At 37.9% G+C, this 20,672-nt stretch overlaps 1 protein-coding gene and 1 pseudogene across 1 annotated transcript; both read left to right on the forward strand.

Annotated features, from left to right (window-relative positions):
• The first annotated feature begins 945 nt into the window (after positions 1-945).
• LOC121803786 lies at positions 946-7,764 on the forward strand (annotated as a pseudogene).
• Positions 7,765-16,141: 8,377 nt separating this feature from the next.
• Positions 16,142-18,350, forward strand: LOC121803310 (transcription factor bHLH137-like). The gene is made up of 8 exons (XM_042202989.1): positions 16,142-16,408; positions 16,486-16,608; positions 16,752-16,817; positions 16,928-16,996; positions 17,121-17,210; positions 17,307-17,438; positions 17,563-17,704; positions 18,037-18,350. The coding sequence occupies exons 1-7, from the start codon at positions 16,235-16,237 to the stop codon at positions 17,659-17,661; spliced, it is 753 nt and encodes a 250-aa protein (XP_042058923.1). The 5' UTR covers positions 16,142-16,234; the 3' UTR covers positions 17,662-17,704; positions 18,037-18,350.
• The last annotated feature ends 2,322 nt before the right edge of the window (positions 18,351-20,672 follow it).

The raw sequence follows: 20,672 nt of genomic DNA on the forward strand, positions 1-20,672 counted from the left end.
TTTGTTTCTCGGGCAGCTTAGGGAATTAAGGTGTTTTTTATTGATGAAATTTTTTTGATTTAAGTATACCTAATGAATTAATGAGTGTGGAGACACAAAATCCGATATTTGAGTTTCACGTAGCTATGCTACTTTTTCCATATAACATACACATTAATTAGTTATATATGTTGAGTTTTTCATACAATAATGCATGATGGTTATGCTGGATTACGTTTTTTTGTATACTGAATTCATATAACAATATATTGATTTCCCGTGTATGAACAATACTCATTTTCATTTGTACATATTGGCATGCAATGAAAAATTGAAGCCCTTTATAATTGTTAATACTTTAGGCGTCCACCAAAAATAATCTTATTGGAGGACGACATTGTTTTTAATCCGAAATTGGTGTGTATGAAAGATAAATATATAAAGTTGGTAAAGTAGGAAAAAGAAAGGGAAAATATTAATTAATTAGACGAAAAAAAGATTAAAAAAAAGTGAACAATAATTTGGGGGTGACTTTTCATTTCGGTGGATGGACGAAATGAAAATATGAGACTATTTTTTTTTGTCGACGGACAAAAATGAAAAAGATAAAAAGAAGTAGTAATTTGGACCCTCAGTATTAGAATCCTGCGTCCGCCACTGAAGGGTAGAGAACAACTTTCCTCCCACATACTAAGTTCAACAACAATCTAGCTTAATGTCTCTGTTGCATAGAATTCTCCACACAAATCATTCGTTTGGACTAGTGTTGCTTACGAACACAAGTTTGTTCAAATGAATGATGAGGGATGAAGATGATGATGATGAGTTGAATGAACTCCATGCATTTCTCATCGCATCCATATTTGGTGAAATTCACTTTTCATTCTATTAAAAGTTCCAAAATTCGCTTTTTCATTGAAATTTCATCAAAATATTTCACACGCAGAGAATGTCTGACTTTGAAGAATGGATTTTGGGGAGAAGCCATCACGTAGATCGTTGATCCCCAGCTTCCTCTACACCCGGCCGTCGAAATCGGTGAATTTTGAGCACAGGAATCCGTCGTCGTCGGGGTTCATGATTCCGGCGCCAGCAGAGGCCAGAATCGAGATGTTCTCGCCGGCGTATTACGCACGACCGGCGGAATGTTGTGCTGCGGCCTCACTCACGCCGCCGTCACTCCTATAGATGTTGTCAAGTGCAACATGCAGGTTATATCCTCATCACTTATTTCATTTTATGGAGTAATTAATACTACTTGTGATTTGTTGATTATATATTTAATAATTCAGATTGATCCTGCAAAGTACAAGAGCATTAGCTCTGCTTTCGGAATCGTGTTGAAGGAGCAAGGCTTGAAGGGCTTCTACAGAGGCTGGGTGCCAACCCTGCTTGGCTACAGCGCTCAAGGAGCATTCAAATATGGCCTTTACGAATATTTCAAGAAGTACTACTCCCACGCGGCCAAGTACAAGACCCTCATCTACCTGGCAGGCTCCGCGTCAGCTGAGTTCATCGCGGACATCGCCCTCTGCCCCCTCGAGGCAGTCAAGGTCCGCGTCCAAACCCAGCCCGGCTTTGCCAGAGGCCTGGCTGATGGACTTCCTAAGCTTGTCCGGGCTGAGGGAATATCAGGGTATGCCCATTGCCTTCACACTCTTTTTATGGGAGCATGTCACAGTGGATTTTGCTTTGTTATTGAAGGCTTTATAGAGGGATTGTTCCACTTTGGGGGAGGCAGATGTTAAATGGTATAGGCAACATATTTAGAGAAGAAAGCAATGTGAGAAGATTATTGTATTTTGATTGAATGATGAAATGGCACTCAACACCCATATATTTATAGGGATGTTGGTGACTTTTGAGATCCTACAATAAATGTATATTCATGGAACTATACTACTATTGGAACAATGCATGCACATCTTCAATGCTTCTTGGAACTCTATTCTTCTTTAATGCTTATTGATACTTCCCCTTTTCTCAACACTCCCCCTCAAATTGAGTGGTGGGATCTCCAAAACTCAATTTGGAAAGCACTTCTTCAAAGCTCCTTGAGTTGACTGCTTTAGTTAGGATGTCGGCAAGTTGATCCTCAGAGCGAACAAAAGGGAGTTCGACAATCTCATTCTCAATGTTTTCTTTGATGAAGTGTCTGTCAACCTCCACATGCTTCGTTCGATCATGTTGTACTGGATTTTGTGAGATGCTTATAGCGGCTTTGTTATCACAATACAACTGGCACTTGCTTGGAGGGAGATTAATCTCTTTCATCAATCTCCTTAACCATAAAATCTCGGTCAACCCACTTTTAATCCCACGAAATTCGCTTCGGCACTCGAAAGAGCCACCACCTTCTGCTTCTTACTTCTCCATGTTACCAAATTACCTCCAACAAAGGTAAAGTAGCCTGCTGTAGACTTCCTATCATTTGGGTTTCCCTGCCCTGTCAGCATCTGTATAACCATGAATCTCAAGATGCCCATTTTTAGCGAACAACACTCCATGCCCTGGAGTTCCCTTCAAATACCGACAAATCCTAAGTGCTGCCTCCATGTGATCTGTCTGCGGCTTATGCATGAACTGACTTACGACCCCAACTGCATAGGCAATATCTGGCCTAGTGTGCGAGAGATATATGAGTTTTCCGACTAGTCGTTGATATCGACTACGGTCAGCCAACTTGGCTCCTTCTCTGATTTGTAATCCGTGATTAACTGCCAGAGGAGTGTCTGCTGGTTTACATTCCAGTAGGTCAGTCTCTGCTAGGATGTCCAAGATATACTTCCTTTGTCGCAGAAAAATTCCTTTGGTTGACCTTAGCACTTCAATCCCAAGAAAGTACTTGAGATTCCCCAAGTCCTTCATCTCAAATTCCTGAAAAAGATTTTTCTTTAATTCCTCAATCTCTTCTAGGTCGTCACATGTAATAATCATGTCATCAACATATATGATTAAACATGTGATCTTATCACCCTGCTTCTTAAAAAATAGCATATGGTCTGAATTGCCCTGTGTATATCCATAGCTAATCATTGCCCCAGCAAACTTCCCAAACCATACTCTTGGAGATTGCTTCAATTCATACAAGGTCTTCCTCAATCGGCACCCTTCACCTGCTTTAAAATCTGTTGCAAAACTTGGGGGTGCCTCCATGTAAACTTCTTCTTCCTTCTTCAACTCTCCATGTAGGAAGGCATTCGTCACATCAAACTGGTGTAATGGCCAGTCCCTATTAGCAGCAATGGATAACAACACCCGAATTGTGTTCATCTTAGCTACTGGAGAGAAGGTCTCAGAATAGTCAACTCCATATGTCTGAGTATAGCCTTTTGCGACAAGTCGTGCCTTGTACCTTTCTATCGAGCCATCAGGTCTTCTTTTGATAGTGAAGACCCATCGACAACCCACTGGTTGCTTCCCTTCTGGTTGAGCACATTTCTCCCATGTGTGGTTTCGAATCAGTGCATCAATCTCTTTCTTCATTGCTTCCCTCCAATGCTTGTATTTCATAGCTTCTTCCCATGTCTGTGGTATTTCTTCTTCCTCATATAGTGCATTCTCGAAAGCCCGAGCCATCTCTGATAAATGGCCTTTGGCTAGGTTCACAACAGAGTACCGCTTTTTCTTGTCAATCATCTCTGGCGTATACCTTTTGGGTGGAACTCCTCTGTTTGACCTTGGTGGAAGTATGTACCTCCCAGTGTCAGGGTCAACTCCTTCGACCTCGACTTCCTCAATTTCCCTTTCTTCGGCCTCAATTGAATTTTCTTCTGCACTTACAGTGTTAGCCAAACAATTATTTGTATCCACAGGATTACTTACATTGGATAACCTTAAAGGAGAAATATTTGAGGCGATGCCACTTTCTACGATGGACTCTACCACATCAGAGACTTGCTCAGCGGAATTGCTTACTGTTTTCTCTGATAGATCCGCATCAGGATTGCTTGGCGTTGGCAGTGGCATTGAGATCCAACTTAGCGGGTCCGTATCATTGTTATCCCTAACATTACTCTCCCCCTGACCGCTAAGATGGGTAAAGAAGTACTCAGTTTCAAGAAAGTTGCAGTTCATTGTAACAAACATCCGGTTGGACTTTGGATCGAAACACCTATACCCCTTTTGATTTACCCCATATCCTACAAAAACGCATTTGATAGCGCAAGGGGATAGTTTAGTTCTTTCATGTTTAGGAATGTGGACAAAAACGGAGCATCCGAAGACGCGAGGTTCAAGAGTCAAGGGCGGAGGAATTTTTGTGAAGGTGGACAAGACTTGTAGAGGAGTTTTGTGTTTGAGAATACTTGTGGGCAATCGGTTTAAGAGATAGGCTGAGGCGGCAATGGCTTCTGGCCAGAAGTGTTTCGGAGCTTTTGACTCTATAAGCATAGAACGAGTCATTTCGAGGAGAGATCGATTTTTCCTTTCAGCCACACCGTTTTGTTCGGGATTATGAGCACATGTGGTTTGGTGTATAAGGCCTTTGTTTTGGAAGAGTTGTTTCATGGTAGAATTAACGAACTCCCCCCCCATTATCTGACCGAAGGACTTGAATGGTTGTGTGAAACTGAGTTTGGATAAGGTTATAGAAATGGGTAAAGTGTGACAAAACTTCAGATTTTTGTTTCATGAAATATATCCAGGTCATGCGAGTGCAATCATCCACAAAAACTAAGAAATATCGAAAACCTTGCCCCCCAATAACTGGTGCGGGCCCCCAAACATCAGAGTGTACTAAGGCAAATGGGGTTTCAACACGAGTATTACTTAATGGGTAAGAGTTCCAATGACTTTTGGATAAAAGACAAGTTTCACAGTACATGTCATGCTTAGGAATAATACTAGGAAATAACAATTTTAAGTAACCGATAGATGGATGACCCAAGCGCCGATGCCAAAGCCAAGCTTTCCGGTCAGCTGATCCGTGAGTTAACATGGAAGTCCCTTTTTGAGCTATCTCATCCACATAGTAATGCCCATCACGTTCAGTGCCACGCCCAATTATCTCTCCGGTTCGGATATCCTGCAACAGACAAAATTGTGGCTGCATTAGTAACGTACAATTCAATTCCTTTGTGACATGACTAATGGATAATAAATTATGAGACATCGAAGGAATATATAGACAATTTGATAACTGCAAAGTTGGGGAAATGTTAACGGTTCCATTGGCAGTTTGGATATGAGATTTTAGAGGTTTCTGAAGGTTGGTAAGGTCTGAGGCATCATATGTTATGGTATCGGTTGCCCCACAGTCAAAAATCCATTTATCATTTTTCTCATGGCCATTAGATACTGCACACACAACTCCAAGCTTCTCGAGAGGCTGAAATCGATTTTGGCAAGTGGTTTGGGAAATTATGGAATTTTCAGGAGATTTGGGGGTTAATTGTGACTGAGAATTTTGGTGGGGTAAAACCTGCAATTTCCCAAAGATTTGGGGGCTTCCAATAAAAGAGCCCCCTAACCCTAATCTACCTGAATCGGGCGCCGCCTCTCCCCTCATCAATTCTTCACTCCAATCGTGAATTACACTCCCACTTCCGCTGGCAACGAAGTTTGCTGCCCCGGTTGTGTTCGTCGGCTGAGCAGCTTCATTTCTGGTCCTTCCTCCTGGCTGGACAGCACCGGCGGTTTGCGCGACCCCCTACACGGCGTTGCCTCCGTCGCCTCCAACTGCTGCGGCGGCGTGCCCGCCACGGTTCCAGGGTGTTTGCGGTTGCGGCGGCTTGCCGTGCTTCTCTTCCCACCAATCTGGATATCCAACTAGTTCAAAGCATGAATCTTTTGTGTGTCTTTTCCGTTTGCAGTAGGAACACACCAATTTTGACTTGTCTTCTTCATCACTTCGCCGATTTCTATCATTGCCACTGCCGCGACCACCACCGTTGCTGCCGCGACCGCCACCCCGAGAGCCGCCGGTAGGGTTCTGCCACCCTCGGATGGCGAGGCCAGTTCCAATTCCATCCATGGCAGCTGCTCTGCCGGTGTTTGCCTGTTGTAACACTCGGAGTCGTGTCTCCTCCTGCTGAATCAGGTTGTACGCATAGTCGACGGAGGGAAGCGGGTCCATTTTCAGTATCTCCCTCTTGGTTGTTTCATATTTGCTATCAATTGCATAGAGAAACTGACATACTCTCTGATCTTGTATGAATTTGTTATGAATCTCCATATCCTCTGGACATTTCATTGGGTTCGTCTGTTTTTGGTCGATTGAAATCCAGATCTCTCCCAACCGGCTCCATATTTCTTCTAATGAACTGCTTCCTTGTCTCAGTGTGGTTGCTTTGAACTGAAGATCATACACCTGGATTTTATCTCTTCCGCTCCCATATGTGACGGCCAACGCATCCCATATATGCTTTGCCGTCGGATGTTGTAAAACTCGACTGACCAGTCGAGGCTCAATGTTTTGTATTAACCAAGTGATCACACAGTGATCGGCTTGTTCCCATTGTATGAAGGCTGGATCGGTTCGCGGTGGGGAAGGAGGCACTCCGGTGACGTGAGATACCATTCCCCGACCGCTTATTGCCGTCTTCATCAATACGAACCAAAGGGCGTAATTTTCTCCATTCAACTTATTCCCACCAATGTGGAGGGGCTGCGTGTCAATTCTGAATGGCATGACAGCTGTTTCTGGTGGATTTGGTTGGTTCATCGCAAAGCTATTGCGCATAAAGTTGGCAAATTGCCGGGAAAATTCAACTGCCATAGATGAATCTGAGGTTTCGGTTACTATATAGTTGTCATTTGACATTTTGGCTTATGGTTATAGGTACAGCGGAAAAAGGAAAAACAAAAAAACGGGAAGGGGCCGAGAAAGGTATCAAGGACGATGATGATACCTTATCTGAGTCCAAACCCGCTCTGATACCATGTTAAATGGTATAGGCAACATATTTAGAGAAGAAAGCAATGTGAGAAGATTATTGTATTTTGATTGAATGATGAAATGGTACTCAACACCCATATATTTATAGGGATGTTGGTGACTTTTGAGATCCTACAATAAATGTATATTCATGGAACTATACTACTATTGGAACAATGCATGCACATCTTCAATGCTTCTTGGAACTCTATTCTTCTTTAATGCTTATTGATACTTCCCCTTTTCTCAACAGCAGATTCCATGTATGTTATTGCATCTTAATTTAATTGACTATGGAATTAATGTGCCTTTAATTTGCTTTGATGATTATGTTTATAAATTTGTGTAGATACAATGATGAAGTTTGCCACTTTTGAGAATACTGTGGAGGCCATATACAAGTATGCCATTCCGGTCCCAAAACAGGAGTGCAGCAACGCGTTGCAGCTTGGTGTGAGCTTCTCCGGTGGCTACATAGCCGGGGTATTCTGCGCTGCTATCTCCCACCCTGCGGATAACTTGGTCTCGTTTCTCAACAATGCCAAGGGTGCAACAGTAGCTGATGTGAGTAACCTGAAATCGCCTTTTGAATTTCCTATTTTGCTTGTGTTACTATTAATGATGCATGTCTCCGCGTTTAATTACCATACCAGGCCGTGAGCAAGTTAGGGTTGTGGGGCTTGTGCACTCGGGGCCTCCCTCTTCGTATCATGATGATTGGGACTCTCACAGGAGCACAATGGGTGATCTATGATGCTTGCAAGGTCTATTTCGGGCTGTAAGTTCTCTTCCTTCTCCTTTTCACCTTAAGCGTCTTTTTCGATACAAAAATGAACGAAAATACGAAATCATCGGTGTTTTGCAGGCCTACTACTGGTGGTGGAAGCCATGATCCTACACCAAAATGAACACAAAGATGAAATGATGAGATAAGTGGTGATTTTTTGATGGTTGAGTGTGATATCAATATGTATAACTTGATCGGTCATTTTGCTTGATTCATGTAGTCAATTCATTTGTTGGGGTGTTTTTGTTGCATATCTGTATTACTACTTACTAGCTTTAGCGTTAGCTTTAGCTTTATACTGATACTGATACTGATACTGATGGAATAATCTGTTGCCATATTTAATTTTCATTTGCATGTAGCCAGGTTTGTGCAAAGCCCAATTTGTTTAGCCCAGTTTTTATAGTCCTGCTACAGTGCAAAGTTGCAAATCACATGGGCTTATCATTTCTCAAAACGAATACTATTTCTTAAGGGCTCGTTTGATACGTTGGTTGGGTTATGCACATATTAGATATATATGTTATTGGGCCTATTGGGCCTATTTCCCTACTCTAAAAGTTAAAGAAATAAACAAATAAACTATTACTCCTATTCCCTACTCTTCCTACACGTACACAGCCATTCCACTTCTATTTTCTCTCTCTTTGTGTCATCTTCTACAATTCACAAAACAGAAACAATCCCAACCCCCATCTCTTTTTCCTAAACTTTTGTATTATCATTATCTTCTACAATTCACAAAACAGAAACAATCTCAACCCCCATCTCTTTTTCCTAAACTTTTGTATTATCATTCTCAAAACTCTCTCTCTATGTGACAAAGACTTCCACATCTCTCTCTCTAGTTCTCAAATTGGGAAAACAAAGCCAGGCAGCTCCATCTCTCTCATTCTGTTGTCTCCGTTCACACACCGCATTTGTCACTCTCACGCCGGGCGTCCGTTTGGAGTCCCGAGAAGAAGGTGCGGAAGAAGGAGGAGATCGGGTGGCGCGACTTGTTGGCGGTGGAGGAGGCGGAGGACGAGGAGGATGAGGTGGAGGAAGGATCATCGTCGGAGATCACGCAGTCGATGCGGACAACGACGTTGTCGACCTGGGGAACAAGCGAGTGGAACCGCCTCGAAACGACGCAGCATCGCCCCAAGTGCTTGACGTCTCCGATTATATTGAAGATCAATAGGATGAGCAAGTCCGGCAACCGATCGAAGTCGTCCACCGCTCGGGGGTGGATTTTCCGGCTCAGATCTGCTCCAATCGAACCCATGGTTATCGGAAACAATCAGAGATCCTCCGCAGCCGTAATACCCCCAAAAATTTGGTGAAAAATACACGAGAATCGGAAGGTAATGGCGATGGGGGAATTAGGGTGGGAAATTTGGCGGAAAATACACGAGGGGGGTTAGTCGGAGGAATTAGGGTGGGAGATTAAGCAGGTGGGTGGAATTTGGGGGAAGTGAGAGAAAGAGGAGGAGGAAGAAGAGAATGGCGATGGCGAGCTGTTTTGGTGTGTGTTGTGCGTGTTGGGCTTTTGAAAAAAACAAGGCCCATTATAGTTTTTTATATCAAACACATGAAATATTCAGATATATATCCATATTTGGGCTTATCTTAACATAACCATAGTATCAAACAAGCCCTAACGGTATACTATAGGATTGCCAAATAAGTAGTAGTACTAATAGAATAGAGAACTGCCTGCAAATTTATACTCTGAACTATGTGGTAATATCGAACGTGGTCTCATTCTTTAAAAATATCGTTACACGGAATCTAACCTTTAGGACCCGTTTGATAAGAAAGATGGGATATGAGAAGATATGTAAAACAAGATAAGAAATACTGGCTTCAAGTCAAGATATGTAAAGATAAGATTTTTTTTTCATTGTTGTTTGATAGAAAATAAATTATCTAACTTAACTTGACAAATTGGTGGGTTACATAAAACATGGTTAAATTTATAATTTTGGTAAGATTGGAGAGGGCCCTTGTCTTATATTGAGCTTTGAGTTAAGCTTAACTATGATATCAAATAATTAAAAATGTTCATATATAATTCTCTATTTTAGTATTACTAACTTATCAAACACTCCTTAATGTAATATGGTCGGAAGTCCTTTTCCACTATTTTATGATTTTTTTTTGCCCTTTTGGTATTTTTTTAACCCAATAAGCATTTTTGTACTTTTGTAATTAAGAGAACTACAAATTTAGTCCATGAACTATGCAATAATATCAAAATTGGTTCTCATTCTTTAAAAACATCTCCACAAGACTCTGACATTTAGTGTAATATAGCTAGAATTTTTCCACTATTTCGTGACCTTTTTGCTTTTTTCGTATTTTTTGACCCAATGGGTATTTTTGTACTTTTGCAATTATTATCCGCAACGCTGTCTTTTAACCGTCTCATCTCTTCACTATTCATGGGCCGCCCTGTATTTTTCATCCCATCTCTTAACTAAGAGACAACACCTACAACCCTTCATCTCTTAACCATCTCATCCCTTAACTATTCATTCAATTTCATTTTTTATTTTTATTACCAACAAATTCAATTAATAAAAACACACTTCATTAAATGACATAAAATTACAACTTTAAATTAAAAAAAACACATAATTAAAATCATAAAAAATTAAAATTACATAATTTAAAATACAATTTTATAGAAATTATAAAAACTACTCCGCCGGCGAATCATCCCCCGAATGCGGTGGTGGTGCACTCAAGCTACCTGGAGGCGGAATACCAATTTGTCTTGCCATAAACTCAATTCCGGCAAGATGGGCTTGATATTGGGAAGGCGTCATGCAGGAAGTGTCAGCCATCGTGGCGGTCAAGTTCATGGACAATATGGTGTTCGTGCCCGAGCCCGCCTGGCTTGATTCGCCTCGGTCCCTCCTCCCTCTAGCTGCCTTCGCCGCCTTGGTCCCTTACGGCCGACGGTGCCCACGGGAGGACCCCCATGCATCGGTGGTCGTGCCCTCAACCTTTTGTGAGGCAAACTCTTGTGAGGCGTTGCCTGACCCGCCCTCACTAGATGAGTTGGCCACCCGCCGTGTGCTTCGTGCGTTTCGAGCTCGAGCCCGTGCTGGACTGGACACCGCCAGCCCACCTTTCAATGTCTCTGACCGCATCCCAAACATCGACATGTTTGAATTCTTTGCAGTTGTCGTCAAAAAAGACTCGCAAAGCCGCTCTCAGAATGTCGCCTCCACTGACTCCTCTATGGTAATTCGCCTCTTCATTCTTGTAGATTCCGCAAAATTTTTTGACATCTCTGTTGACTCGATCAAAATGACTGCGGAGCATCTTCATGGTGCGGCGGCGGGCCCCCTTCGGCTTGTTCTCGTTGTAGGCGACGGTGACCTTTTCCCAAAAATACTTGCGTGTTTGTTGATTCTCGACGATGGGATCGTACGAGACGCTGACCCAAGCGTTGAACAGAGTCATCGTCTCCTTGCGGCTGTATGGATGACGACCGATATCCTCCTCCTCCACGTTCTCCTCCTCCTCTTCCTCCACGGCGTCGAATGCGCGACCCCCAGAGCTTACACCGCCTCGTGCTCCTTCCGGAGTGGGTTCATCCAGAAAATTCTCCCTAATTTGGGATAATCCCTGCGAATACCTCGGGGTGGAGGGACGAGCGTATGCATCCACATCAAAATGGGGTGGTTGGTACGCCGGCGGCGTCGACGAGCCTTGGGTACCCGGCGTCGACGAACCGGAACCACCCGAGACATTGTACATGCCCCCAGTCACCAAACGAGTTCAAGTCATAGCCGCCGGAGTCGCCAGAGTTTCCGTCGCCGGACATTTTGAGATGAAAATTGGAGAGGAAAGAGAGATGATTTGAGAAGAATAGATGTGTGTTTGTGTGAATAATGAGGATGAAAGAGGAGTATTTATAGAGTAAAAAAAAGAAAAAAAATACCGTTGAACGGGAAAAAAACGGTAACATTACAGTTTTAATTTTTTTTATTAAAATTGAATTTAAAAAAAAATAATTTATTGCGTCAGCGTGATGACGCCCACTCGCGGGCCGGCGAGTGGGCGTCACGCCTAGCGCTAGCGCACGCCATGTGGTGCTGGCGCGTGGCGAGACGTCTCGCCAGCCCACCCTTCGGGATGAGACGCCCGCCGAGACGAGACCGAGATGGAGGGCTGCAACACCGTCTCGCTGTCGTCTCATTTCTCTGAGACGAGATAGAGATAACAACGAGACGCGTTGCGGATGGCCTTAATCTCTCTGATATATAAATATGGATATTTTTGTTCATGTTCAATACTATATACTTGGGAGAATAAGATTGCAAAAGTACAAAAATATCCACAAATATTAGATAGAATAGTAATTACAAAGAAAATGACAGATTAATAATTGTGTTCGCAAATGAAGCATAACTTTTTCATCCGTATTTTTGAACGGACATATTTATAATTAAAACTTACGATAACTATTAATAAAAATGTATATTAACTTTATAACCTCACCATATTTATTTATGATGATGATTAGTAAAAATTAGTGTAACACCAGTGCTATGCACGGACCATTAATTTATTTTATTAGTTTAATTTTTTTTTAAAAAGCAATATTTACATGACATAAAAATAATACTGCAAACAAATATCTATGCACTAACAATTAGTCTTGTACAAAATATTAACAAATTTAGTAAATTTATATATTGACGGTGTGAATATAGAGTAAAAATATCCATTGTATTAATGTTGTTAGTATTTATTAATCGGAATTGTGATTTATAGGTGATGTAAGTGGATTTATTTTTTCGACTCATAACTTGAATGATATTGTTTAAAATGATCACCATTCATGTATTATGAATCAAAGCTCTCAAAGTTTCATAATTTGTTAAGAATGGTTTCAAGTTTATTAGTAGTTGTACAATTCTTTACACGTTTATAATTGAAATTCACATATGTGCATATTTGAAAACATTTGATAAGTTTATTTAGCCGATATAATCAAATACCAATGCATGTTAACATAGCAAAAATAGCTTGTGATTCTCATCTTCTTCGTCAAATATTTATGTATCATCTTCTTTCAGGACGACAAACATCTTCCTACCCAAGCTTTGCTCGTTGTTCAGTTCAACCAGTGACATCTCTCCCTTTTTCTATTCAACAAATAAAGAAACAATAGTGTAGATGAAATTTGAAAGAAAAAAACGTATTTGGGATTGTTATAGTTCAATACAATAGATCGTAGATATTGTACAAAATAGCATAAAAGAAGAAGAAAACGTGATACCTTTTGTAGAATGATTGGAGCTAATTCAATCCTAACAATGAGTTGAAGCATTGTTAAAGTTGCTCCTAGCAAGAATGAATTTCCTTCAATTTTCAAGTTTTTTAGCTTGGTGTAACTCGATTATCTTTGTGTTTCTGTTTTAGCAAAGTATCCTTGTACAAGCCAAATTAATAGAAAACGGGTAGCTTTTCGTATTCTTAGTGACTTTAAGTCAATATTATTCGTGATAAATTAAATTAATAACAAATGAATCATAAATTTTTTGACCTTTCAAATTATAATCCATTAATAAAAATAATTTGAAATTAATAGATTTTTTTTTATCAAAGTCGTCGTTTATAACTGCCACATATAAATTAATTGCAGACCATTAAGTCATAGAAATTATTCAAACAAATTAAATGAGTGATGGTGATAAATTGCACTAATTCTTTAATCCCAGTATTGAATAACTGTAATGGCAATGGTAATATATATGATAAGGGTAATTAGTGTTGTAATGGTAATAAATGGTAATTAGAACGTATATGGCAGTTACAATTCCATGGTTATGATTTATAAATATTTTAGAATAAGGACAAACTTATAAATATTTCACCTAAAACTCGGGTTTTATATACGTATAGATAGATGTATACCTTTCCATAACCTCAACATATTTTCCCATAAATAACTAGCTAGTCTTATCTTCTTGTTTTAAAAAATTATTTTGAGGCGCTTTTTATTTATGCATGCATGGTGCCGTAATTAATGAGAAGTAGCCGTACGTTGTTCATCATGTTGTAATAATAATGTATACATAAAAATTTGGAGTCAACCAGATTTTGCTAACTTTATTTGATTTGACTTGACATGTCACATATCAATAAAACTTTCTTTTTACAATAAAAAAACAGTTATCGATCTAGTTGGAATTTCATGGAATGAGACGTCGAAATCGATCTTACACCTCAGGGGTTTCAAAAGTAGAACAATTATTACACGATGAATATAAAGCTAACCTTTTATCGTGCCTTAGTTTCTAAATTATTTAATGCACTGCAATTTATGGGCAGTGTAGCTCTAGCCTCTAAGCATCATTTTCGTGTATGCAATTTAAGTTCGGCTCAATTTCTAATTAAATTTAACAATCACGAGGTAGCTTAATTAGTTTAAATTATGCATGCATTTGAGTTTTGAGCTAGTATATATGATGAATCTATCCAAGCTTTCCATTGATCGTGCATGCAATACTCACTTGAGTCTAACTCGTTAAACTTATAATTAGAGATATATGTAAGTTTATGAAATAAAATGCTAAATGATAGATATAAATGAGCATGACTAATAGAGATCTAGACTTTTACTTTATTTCGAAAGTGAGTTGATAATCTTTATATTACTATTTAGCTTTATATATTTTATGATTTATTGTTATAGTTGACAGAATTGGTTTTCCTTTTCATAGTTGTTAGAATTTGATTTATTTTATGTTGTTAGGATTTTGTTTTATTTTTCAAGATATTTTTTGTATCTCAACATACTATAAATATATGGGGAATATTTTATTAGAATTAAGAATGGATAAATAAAATAATTTTTTTATTATTATCTTATTTACGAACATGATTACTCTCTCCTCTCTTTTATCTTTTCTGCTTTCTTTATCTCAATCGAAAGCCTATTAAAGACTAATGGAAGTCAAGCTTGTGAGTTGTGATCAATGGACTTCTTGATATACTTATATAAAAACATTAATTTCCACGTGTACAACATACAAGTAGGCCTTGAACAAGTTAATTGGACAGAAAAGAAACCAATATTAGAAATGGAAAAATGAATGAAAATGATGTTACTATAAGCAATTTAATTCGTGGATAAATCAAATAAGAAGTTGTCGATATCTAAAACGCGGAGATGGATTTATTGAATAACCATATATAGATTGGTGAAAGATTTATTGGGAAGAGAAATGAGGTCAGAAAGCTGAATTTGGTTTAGATACACAAAACTGAACCTAAAATAAGGGGGAAGAAATAAGGGATTTACCTGAATGATAGCACCATGTTTTTTCTGTGTCTCACTGAATTAGATGGATAAAAGCAACTGTCATTCAACTCTATAACTGTTCATTATTTACTCACTAAATAATTACTACACAATGTCATCGACTTGTCTCACACAAAACCCTTACTTCTTTAATGCCCATCCATCTCTACATCTCCCTCTTTAAATATATGCACAAGATACTACTAAAATGCAAATATAAAAAATCAATGTTCAAGATAATATCAGCCTTGAGTATCATAACGATGAACAAAAAAACGTCAATTAGGGATATTAATGTTTACTACCTACTCATTAGTTATAGCTAATTATTTTCCATTTCTTATAAAATATCTCAAAAACTTTGAATTCGTATAACTATCTCGATCTGAATTATTTTCACACAACATATATCAAATCAAAGATAATTTTATAAGGATTCTAACGATATCCTAATTGCATATCTTCGGAAGATAAAAATTTGATAATATTTTCGTGAATTTTCATATATTTTGGTAATCTGTTGAATATCAATATATCGGCCATAATATGTTGATATAATTCATTTACAATGTCAACATAAGACTGTGTTGACATACTCATATCATTATATTAATATTTTTAATACGACTACATTCATATTACGATCTCATTATATATGCCCTATTAGAAATATTAAAATTTTAAAATCGTATGATCTCTAATTGGTTGTAGTTAACAGTTTAGAAAGAGTTAGCCTCTATGGGCAGGCTATTAGTATATAATATATGAAGTTTTAATTCCTAGCATTTTAGTCTTGACCAATCAATGTGCTTGGGTTGAAAGACACTGACGGTTGTATTGAGGGCCGACCATAGATGATACTAGTAATTGAGAAGTGATATTAATATATATAGGGGTACTATATTATACTCATATATAGCGTCCCTATTCATAGGTACATGAAAATTATTAGTAGAGTTGAAGATGTAATTTGAAAAAGAAAAGAAATAATATCCACGAGCTAATTAGTGACTAGTACGTTTTAATTATTAGTATAATGGTCTTTGATTGATTACGTTTTCATGATGACATCAAAAAAGAAAAATGAGAGAATTAACATTTAATTTTCGCTATTAAAATAATACTACTCTATATGAGAAGGTAGACCAGTCAAATACTAAATGTAAACTGCATGGGCAAGAGGATTTTAGCAAAAGTCTTGGTCTTCTCTATGTTTCTCCCTTATATAAACCCTAGATGCCACAATTCATAAAAATCATTACTTTCTTCAGTCTTCTTGGCAATGCAAAACTACTCTTCATCTTCCACCACCATTAGTAACATGTGTGCCCTTTTTCATGATCCAAACAATGCCTTATCCATCAATCTTCATCCCTCAAATAATTCCTCAGTTTTAAATCCCAACAGCATTTCCCCTTTAAACAAGAAGAGGAAATCCAATTCTGCTCAGTCCAAGGTTCAATTTTAACATCTCCTGGATTTAATTTCCCAGGAACTGTGAAAAATATTAAAATAATTTGTTTGGAGTTGCAGGATATGAGAGAATTAGTGAAAGGGAAGAAGCAGAAGAAATGTGAAGCTGAAGAAGATAAAGGTTATATTCATGTAAGAGCAAGGAGGGGCCAAGCAACTGATAGCCACAGTCTGGCTGAGAGGGTATCAATGCATATAAAAACTAAAATCCCTTTTTGCTTTTTTTAGTAGTTTATTTAATCTTTATTATTCAACTATTTCATTGTAAACTTTTTTTATATGAAAATTTATGAGTTTTTTTCTTTTGTTTTTTGTTTATGTTTTAGGCGCGGAGGGAGAAAATAAGTGAGAGAATGAAGCTACTACAAACTCTTGTTCCTGGTTGTCACAAGGTCAAATTCATTAAATTTGTCTTCATATATATTATTGTCTATTTGTTTTATTTATATGTCTCTTTTAATTTCTACTCCTGACATAGTCATGTGGTTTGAGTGACGAACAGGTTACTGGAAAGGCCCCCATGTTGGATGAAATTATAAACTATGTCCAATCACTCCAAAACCAAGTTAAGGTGATTAATTAATAGTATATTGTACTATAATATATAATAGTAATATTTTCAGAGAGTACATGCATTTTATGGATAAATTAATCAATTAATTAAACGTCAGATATGTTCTTGTCTATTTTTACAGTTTCTTTCAATGAAGCTTGCATCTGTGAATCCCATCTTCTATGATTTTGGTATGGACTTGGAACCATCCATGGTAGGACCTGATTATCAGGTATATGTAGAATATATGTTCCTTCAATTAATATAAGTACTACGCTTGATAAAATATTGAAAACTTTTTTTTTCTTTGCCCAATAAATGCATGTAGAATTTAAATAGCTTGGCATCACCATTGCCAGCAGGCATGCAACAATGCAGCCCCACAACAGCCAATTCCTATCTTGTCTTAGATAATTCTTCTCTCTTACACCAATCCCAGATTCCAAATGCTTTATCCCAGGTACACAAATTAACACATGGAGTATATATTTTTTCATAAATATTATATAGTATATATAAATATATTAATTAGTTTTTCACATGAGTATGTACTATAACATGGACAAAATTTACATCATTTTCAGGGTGATAGACAGGTTTTGTGGGAAGTGGATGATCAAAGACAGAAAATTAATAATCAGTCAGGATCCACCAACAACTCGTTTTCATTCCCATTGATGTAATTATGTAAAAACCCAACATCATCTGTCCTACTACAACCACCTGGTACGAACTCATATCATTCATTTGTCTCAACCATTTTTTATTTTTCTTAATAATCATTTTATTATAAACATAGCTAGATGGTTACTTAGTTATCATTATTCCCCGCCCCAATAAAAGATTAAAACAGTTCAAGAGGTCACAATCTTAGGTTTTAATAAATTTTATTATATGAGGCATAAGTCCCCCTAATTAAATCTTCATGGTGATTTATAATTAGTTTTGATTGAGAATTAATTATTTCTAATCGAATTCATAGTTAATGATTTGCAAGTTTTAAGCCTTATTTACGTTTCATGTACAATACTAACAATTTGTGTGGTTACAATTTTTAGATGGTCTTGGTCAAACAAAAAGGAGCAACGGATTAAATTAAAGGCTGGTTATTCTTGTCTGCGGTATCAAATTGTGGTGCTAAAAGAAACTCGAAATCTTGGAGGCAGTAATCATTGGAACCGACCAAATATCAGCAAATTTTTCACTTTTGAGATCCATTGTTTTCAACATAATTTCTGCACCCTTAATCAAGGTTGTGGTGGTTAGAATTTTAAGTAGTTGCTAGTGGTCAATAATTTGTAGTATAGCAGGAATAGTTTTTGTATGTCACCATTAACAATCAGTTGGCTGTTAATTATTTAGTGCACTTATTATGTTTCCAATAACAGCCTTAAATTTTCAAAAAAAGACTACGAAGAATATTTGTATACCCATGGGAATTGACTTTGAGTAGGATTTTTTTTGTTTTATCATTTTTTCCATATAAAAATGAAATTGGACAATACAAGAAATGAAAAAAAACGAAGAGCACAAAGAAAGTGAAGAATGGAAAACCCTTGATGCATAAGTGATTCAAGAATACATACATGATACATCGATAAAAATAATAAAATTATGTTGTAGTTTTTATTAATTTTTAAAAAAATATTCCTAAGTGATTCTAGAATACATAGATACAAATAATATAAAACTAAAAGTATCAATGCAATTATTATAGTTAACTCTACCCGTCCACGATAAATGGCAACTTATTACTCTTTAATTTTATGTTTTAGTATGATTTGAATGACCATATGACACCACATATTTTCTTATATTTAAAACTTTATTCACACTTAAAATTTACCAAGAACCTGACATAATTATCTAGTACTGTAATATTCTTTGCAGAATATCCCTTCCTCTCAAAAATCATTTACCAATAATTTGCTATAGATAGATATAGGTGAAAATAATAGAGTAAATATGGAGTAAATGAATGGGAGTGTAATAAAACAAATGTATCAAATGGTCAAATAGTGAAATACTAGTACACAAGCAATAATCTGGGCCTCAACTTGTCCTAACCCATCATGACCCCTATATTTCTACATAAATGACAACAGAGAAAGGATAGATCAATTTGCCAAATTGAGAATGCGAACAAAATTTTACTTGGTGTCATCATCTAATTATATACCTCATGTCCTCATGCATAGTCACTTTTATGAGTCAAGATCTGATAAAGTTCAACACTATTTATGCTGTGGTTTTATTGAGACATACATACAGGAAAACAAAAAAAGCCAACATCACCAATTTGGTCGGGAATATAGGTTATTCTCACAAATAATTTCTCAAAGTGATACATTCGACTCGCTTGGTCCAACAAAACTTGATAGTGGCATAAAAATGAGTGGAGATACATACATCTGCTACGATAACAGATTCTTGCACAACTAAATGAGAAAAAACTTCGTACTAATGGTCGACAGAATAATTCTTAAAGAAAGAATGAATTGGATAATTTACTCTATTATACATGTGTAGAATCGGTACTTATTTGGGAAGGCCGGGACCGATGACTCAGCCTAAATTAGATTAATAGTGAAGGAGACGTAAGGATGGGTATCTGCGTCGCCTGCAAAACCGGCCATTCCTCCTTCATTCTCTGTTTTCCAGTATGTGCTGCACTCACACAAACAAGACAAATCAGATATAAACAACAGCATTTTCTCTAGTGAAAATGTTAGATATGGATCAGGGCTCATATGATCCCGGGACCATGAAAACTGTTGGAATATCGAATATGAAGAAGATGAAACAAGAATGTAAACGTGAAGAAGATGAACACTCTTTCTTGAGAAAAACCGAAGTAAAAACTCTTATTGATGGATTCTTGAATGTACAACTGATTTCACCCTCTCTAACTACAAAGTGTAAACAAGCTAACTATTTATACAACACTTAAGTGAAAAAGGTCTTCACATAAGTCTGTTACTGCCGTTGCTAACTGCCTTCAACGGCTATCTCCTTGCTTTCTTGATTCTATGCTCTGCTGTCCCACCGTAGTCCAGCAGCTTCATCAGCTTCATGCATGCGCTCATGCATACGTGTCCCCTTGATCAGCCAATAATCCAACAATCTCCACCTTGGCTGTTCAAGGCTTTAACTCTTCAAGCTTTCACAACATGCAAGTTTACCAACTTGCAACAATATTCAAATTTCTCTTTACTCAACGGTTTTGTGAGCATGTCCGCGGGGTTGTGTGCCGTATCAATTTTCTTCACTTTAATCGTCCCATTCTCAACTTCATCCCTTATGAAATGTAGTCGAACATCGATATGTTTACTACGCTCATGGAACATCTGATGTTTCGCCAAGCATATCGCCCCACTATTGTCACAATTGATGGTGACTGACTTCTGTTGTATCCCAAATTCTCTGACCAGACCAAGCAACCACTTACTCTCCTTCACAGCCGAGGTAAGCGCCATATACTCGGCCTCTGTTGTCGACAGAGCCACCACGCTTTGAAGACTTGATTTCCAGCAAACACTTGAGCCAAACAAGGTAAAGATATAACCTGTTTGTGACCTCCTAGTGTCAATATTTGCTGCGTAATCCGAGTCGCAATAGCCAACCAAAGGATCCCCTTCAGCTCCACCTTCCGAAGTAAACAAAATTCCCAGATCCTTTGCACCGTTTATGTATC

The sequence above is a fragment of the Salvia splendens genome, chromosome 5 (genome assembly GCF_004379255.2).
Source record: "Salvia splendens isolate huo1 chromosome 5, SspV2, whole genome shotgun sequence".
Lineage (NCBI taxonomy): Eukaryota > Viridiplantae > Streptophyta > Magnoliopsida > Lamiales > Lamiaceae > Salvia > Salvia splendens.

Excerpts from the sequence above, each read along its gene's own strand:
- LOC121803310 (XM_042202989.1), top strand. The coding sequence starts at position 16,235 with ATGCAAAACTACTCTTCATCTTCCACCACCATTAGTAACATGTGTGCC. Across the intron at positions 17,211-17,306 it reads TGGTAGGACCTGATTATCAG|AATTTAAATAGCTTGGCATC; the intron begins GTATATGTAGAA and ends AAATGCATGTAG. Across the intron at positions 17,439-17,562 it reads TTCCAAATGCTTTATCCCAG|GGTGATAGACAGGTTTTGTG; the intron begins GTACACAAATTA and ends CATCATTTTCAG.